This window comes from Lactuca sativa, chromosome 4, assembly GCF_002870075.4.
Source record: "Lactuca sativa cultivar Salinas chromosome 4, Lsat_Salinas_v11, whole genome shotgun sequence".
Lineage (NCBI taxonomy): Eukaryota > Viridiplantae > Streptophyta > Magnoliopsida > Asterales > Asteraceae > Lactuca > Lactuca sativa.
This window is the reverse complement of record NC_056626.2, coordinates 10385726-10391832: the sequence shown is the minus strand read 5'-3', so window position 1 is coordinate 10391832 and position 6107 is coordinate 10385726. Positions and strand designations below refer to the sequence as shown.

Below are 6107 nucleotides of genomic sequence, written 5' to 3'. Positions count from 1 at the left end.
GTTTCGAGGTTACCTCAAAAAGGCAAGGGAGGCTGAGTAGGTGAAAGACTTGAGGGGGTTAATGAGCTTAAATAGGGTACAAACCCTAAAAGTTAGGGTTTGCCTCTGGCTTGCGTACGCCCTACGTATGCATGGGTACGCCCAACGTATGTAGGGGACACCCTGCTTCGCGCATGCATCAGAGTACGTTGTGTGTACCTTGTATACGCCCAATGTACTCAAGTCCGGACCATAAATAATCGAATAATTAATGAAAGTTTTACCTGGCGCATTGAGCGTTACAGATTTTTATTAGTTTACTCTAATGTTTGAAAGATACATTTTACTATGATTGGTTTTGGAACAAATTTTTGTGTGGATTTTATGGTTTAAAAAATGAAATTTTTATTGATATTTTTTGGAGCTTACAAGTTGGTATCAAAGCCTTGATTTGAGGGATTCGGGCACACTCTCGGGTGTGTCTGAACTCAAACTGAGGAATTGGTAATCTTTTTGAAAGAAAATAAGTTTTCTAAAAAGATTTTTTTTTACAAAGAATAGGATGTGATGCGTGTAATCATACAAGCTCAAGTAAGTGATTCCCAAAATACCCATACTTGTTGATATGTTATATGTTACTAAATGTTTTGCATGCTAGAAGTTAGCATAATGTTATGTTTAGGGTTGCATGCTAGAATGCCTATTAGCAGAGATGCCTATTAGGAAGGATGCCTCTTGAACTTTTACGACCTATAGAGTTTTACTACTCGAATGATGCTTTCTTTGTGCTTTGTAGGACTCATATTGATGTGAGTTAACAATTCAATGAATACGGTAAGTTACATGATACAAATGGTGTGCTGTTTAGCGGGTTTTGGGAGTATCATTGTAAGAAGGCGGCTTAGACGATTCTGGATGATTCTTGAGGAAAGTATGGATAGGCGTGGAATGTAGTATTGGGCCCGTACTATTGAAAGCAAATGATTTGTACTTGAATCAAGGAAAGTCACAAGGATTCTAAGAAGCCTGTTGAATAAGGAATTCTTCAAGTATGTTTTGATCATTATATCTTGGCATTTCAGTATGGTGGTGATCACTCATAAATAAGGATCTGTTTCAAGTTCAGGCTCAGGCTCAGGCTCTGGTACTTATTTGATTGATGAGAGGATACACGAGTTTGTTACGTCTGAGATCGCTCGTGGTAATTTAGAGGCGACTCAATTGATGTTTGGTACAATAAAGGAAGGAATCATGGAGTTGTTGGATGAGCGATTTGGGGCTTTTTGTGTAGATATTGTGGTTAGTTAGATCGGGGCTCAAACTCCCTCTTTTTAAGAGTTCAAGGCTTGCACAGCCCTAAAGTTCTTCGGGAAGAAGGACCTGATTTACAGTACATGGTGGATTCCTAACATGGAGAATGCTCAACGAACAAGCTTCTATCCTGAGGGATTACAGGTGGGATTTGCATCTTGCCTTATGAGGGATGGAGACCGTGAATGGTGCAAGGAGGTTGGTCACTCATTGAGAGATGAGGCTGTGGCCGCCATGTCTTGGACTAATTTTGTAACGAGATCCCGGACGGAGTATGCACCTATCATTAAGGTACAACAGTTGACGAGGGAGTTTTAGGACCTTCGCCAGACTACAGAGACTGTGGAGTGTATATATATATATATATATATATATATATATATATATATATATATATATATATATATATATATATATATGACAGAGTGGTATGCCTAATCATAAATGCTTATATGATAGAGAGGTATAATCATATATGATTATACATGTTTATATGTATATTTCTAACCATAAATGATTATACATATATGTCTGTTCACAGATTGAATAATATATGATTATGACAGTTGGTGGCAGAAGAGATAGTGGTGGCATAGGTGGCGGTGGTATAAGTGACGGAGGTGACAATGGTAGGGTTGGCTGGTGTCAGAGGTGGTGGTAGTGGTGGTGGTGGTGGTTACAGGGGTGGGGATGGTGACGGAGGGGGAAAGAATGAACGACGCTATATAATCATTTATGATTATAACAAGCATGTCGCGCTGATATGCCGGAGGGTTAGAGCATCAGATGTGAAATATGCGGCTGATGTTGAATCTCAAGATCTCTATTTTTTTAATCTTAACGGAACTTAGTTATATATATATATATATATATATATATATATATATATATATATATATATATATATATATATATATATATATATATACAGTCCAGATCCGGTAGGAACCCAAAAATTGATAGGAACCACGAAGATTATTCTTTACCAATCATTTCGTCAACGGCACAAACGTGAAACTCATTTACTTGGTCGTGACGCATTAGCATTCGCCGCATGTGCATGGAACATAATACGGACTCAAGCGAATAATAATGTGCGACGAACGTTCATGGAACGTCATTTAAATGAAGTTTTCTTTTCTTTTTCATTTATTTAGTTTTTTTCATTTTTTTATTATTATTTTTTTCGTTAAAAAAATCAATTTTTTTTAAATAGATATATGCTCGGCTTTAAATATTTTAATTTTTCTTTTTCGTTTTTTCTATTTTTTTTGTTTTTTTAAACGTTTTTTTTTTTTTTTAATATCTTTACTACATACTTGAAGATAGTAGATTTTTTTTTTTGTTTTAATTTTTTGATTTTTCTTTTTTGCTTTTTCTGATTTTTTAAACTAAATATAGTTTGAGTTTTTTTAATGTTTATAACAATTATCAATTTTTTTAATTACGTCAATCCATGGCGGAATAATGTAAGAATTATTATATATAAGCAAATCAAATGAGTAATTGCAACTATTTATGTATAAGGTAATTACTATTTGTTAAGTCTAATGACGATAATTTTTTTGCGCAACAAGAAAAGGTTTTTATTGAAAATGCTAGTGAATATTAATAGGACGGAAATCGGTAAGATTAATGGGGACGTTCACTTTAAGCACGACAGAGATGAAAGACGCATTGCTGTACAAATTGATAATCGAATGTTCTTTAAAGTGCTTGACAAATAATAATCTTTTGGCGAATGATCTCCAAAATTGATAATCACTGCACCACGAACACTGGATTTCACTTATTTATATGTAAAGGGCACCTACAAGATGTTATTTTTAGCCACATAGATTTTCCTCACTTTGCTGCTATAAATATCATTTCTGATACTAATCGGGCATGTAACCCAGGAAGGAACCGTTGTTATTGAGCTCGTGAATTCTGGAATTCTTCATTTTGGCGTTTAGTCTAACGATGGTAATTATTACTGTAAAAAAATGAATAACAACGCCTAACTATACGGGAATACCAAAAATATCAACGTCAAGAAAACCATACAATGTGCTCACAGAAAAATTCAATTATATATTTCAAAAGATAATGCATGTGTATGTAGGTACAAAGTTTATAATAGCTAGTTAAACTATGTGCTATGTGTATAAATATCATTACAATAATTTATAATTGTATAAGTGGATCAACAACATAATTAATTAAAGGGCCACATTAACTAAGCATTGCATTCTGGTGGAACAACTTTGTATCTAGAAGTATCTTTGCAATAAGAGTAAAACATATGCTTTGTTCGAGCCCAATTTAGACCAACCATTTGTTGTTTCGTTAGCTTTATATATTCGTCTCCTTCAAGTGGATCAAAGCTTGAATGAGCTATGTTTTTTGAGCATGAACCTATAGACGACGAGTTTGTTGTCTGCATCAAACTGCAGCCTTCAATTTCTAGCTCTCCTAATGATGCTACAAATGGTGCATATTTATAGTTAACCGGATATTTTCCTCCATGTGTTGCCCACTCTGAACCATCCCAAATGGTTACATATAACGACATTGGCTTTGAAGGATATACCACAGATGATGCTTGGTTGTGGATTACCTCACGTACTGGTATATTGTCTACTAAATATCTGCATTATAAATTAAGTTTAGTTCATTAATAAATTCTACGTAAAATGTAAATAAACATCGACAAATGAATGTAATTACTAATTGCTGACACAATAAACCCTCATAAAATGATATCATGGGAAAAATTAAAAAACAGATTTTCCAATAAGTATGTAAGATATGACTCTAACTTATAAGGGGTTCACAACCAAATAGTATGAAGGTACGTATGTTACGACAAAATTGTCTATGAATCTTTACAACACATTACCTTCCGACCAAAAATGTGTTCATCTTAACCATGGTTAAACCTTGGGTTAATCGATGATGAACTTATATAATCATGATGCGTACAACAAAATTGTCTATATATGTAACTCAGAACACATTATGTTCCGACCAAAAACTAGCCAAGACTTATTGAACCCTCTTCCGTGAGCGGCTTAACCATGGTTAAACCTTGGGTTAAATGATGATGAAACTTACACTATGTGATGGGTATTCCATAGTATGCTATATTGATGAAAGTCTTGTGTGGGGTCAAACCAAAGGTAAAACTTCTCTTCTCTTCCAAGTTTGACACTTCCATTCCCGTAGATATTTGTTTGAAGAACCCATTCTTTTCTCTTCTCATGCCCAAGCAATTCAAAGTCAATCTCATCATGGTTGTGTGGATACACATCTGAATTAGACATCTAAAAATCGAAAGAAAAAAATAGACATTTAACTAATAGTAGAAAAGAATATATATATTTTTTTATTTCACTAAAAATGAAGACCTCACATAGAAAGCTAGTACTACTCCTGATGTAACTCCCACAGGCAGCCTTATTGCAGCACTAAAGAATCCATGGAAGTATTTTTCTTTAGAAACCAATCCAGAACCTAAACTCAATGTAGGAAAACAATATATTTTATTTACCATCTTATATATAGACTATAGTAAAAAAGTTATAAAAATAATATATTCTGCTCACCATTATAAATGAAAAATCAGTGTTTATCAGATCGGCCTTACCTGAAGTTTTATCTAGGATGATATCAGCATACGATCCATTGCTTTTCATATGAATATTCGGTGCTCCAAAAATAGTTAACATGTTCCCAGCAACAGGTGTTGGGTGGAAATGATCTGTTAAGTGCTCGACATTCGGGGGCTTATAAATGAACCCTCGAGAAAAAACCGGAAGCAGGAAAGAACAATTAAAAAGAACAAGACATGAAAGAAGAAACCTTTGCGGCAAAAATGTCATTTTTTTGGTGTTGAAGAGGATACATTGATTGTAATTGGCAGGGCATGTTTTTGGTTTATATACATGTTTCTTTAGGTTGTTGGGAAATTAAAGTTGAATTTTATTTATTTATTTTTGAATTTGGTACTCCGTACTTGTTTTCATCGTTTAAGATGTTTGATTTTTAATGTTTGTTTATAGATGATAATTTACTTGTGGGTTATGCTTATATTTAAAGATATGCGAAGAAAATACTAAGGCTACGTTTGATATGCATCTTTCCAGGTCCAAACAGATTTTTCTGGCTGAATGGACCGGAAAGACTGTTTGATTTACACTAAAGAAGGAGTCTTTCCCGGTAAGATATGTCTTTCCAAGAAAGCTCTAAAATTATATCTTTTAGGTTGAATGGGCTGGAAACACAATTATATACCAAACACCGCCTCTTTATTTATTTATTGGATTATTAACTTTTTTAAATAACTTTTTCTAAATTTTTTTATTCAATTATTACTTTTTTTCATCATTCAACACAGTCAATCAGATATACAATCAAACAAAATGGTTTCTTTCCCAGTCAAAAAACTTTCCCAGACAGCACTTTACCAGACAACACTTTCCCAGACAGAAACTATCAAACGGGACCTAAGTTGGAAAACTCGATTTGGTAGCATTTAATTTACCTCATGCACGAAGAAAATGAGATTAGACCCTTGAAACTTAAAAGTTAACTAAAATAACTAGAGATGAAAGTTTTGATTTATTTATCTATAATCATGAATTTTATATTAAAATGAGAAAGTATAACCATTTTCTGTAGTTTCACGAACGACGTATCTTTTCGAAATTTACAAATCGTCCATTAAGTTGCAAATCGAAACCATCTTTACTTGGTTCTCCCGGCGAATAAAATGAAGATATTATTTTATTGAGTCTGAGGTCCATGTCCCTCCTTCTCTTCACTTTCTTATTACT

General features: G+C 33.7%; 1 protein-coding gene across 1 annotated transcript; it reads right to left on the bottom strand.

The window, feature by feature from the left end:
- Positions 1 to 3340: 3340 nt before the first annotated feature.
- On the bottom strand, positions 3341 to 5215 carry LOC111883949 (probable xyloglucan endotransglucosylase/hydrolase protein 33). The gene is made up of 4 exons (XM_023880268.3): positions 4919 to 5215; positions 4685 to 4785; positions 4387 to 4595; positions 3341 to 3920 (listed from the first exon to the last, which is right to left on the bottom strand). Exons 1-4 carry the CDS (start codon positions 5151 to 5153, stop codon positions 3509 to 3511), a joined length of 957 nt encoding a protein of 318 aa, XP_023736036.1. The 5' UTR covers positions 5154 to 5215; the 3' UTR covers positions 3341 to 3508.
- Between the last annotated feature and the right edge of the window lie 892 nt (positions 5216 to 6107).

Bases quoted from the DNA above. Each gene is read 5' to 3' on its own strand.
- LOC111883949 (XM_023880268.3), bottom strand. From the start codon at position 5,153: ATGACATTTTTGCCGCAAAGGTTTCTTCTTTCATGTCTTGTTCTTTTT. The intron at 4,596-4,684 runs GTGAGGTCTTCA...TTCGATTTTTAG, and splicing joins GAGTAGTACTAGCTTTCTAT to ATGTCTAATTCAGATGTGTA. The intron at 3,921-4,386 runs GTAAGTTTCATC...TTTATAATGCAG, and splicing joins TGGAATACCCATCACATAGT to ATATTTAGTAGACAATATAC.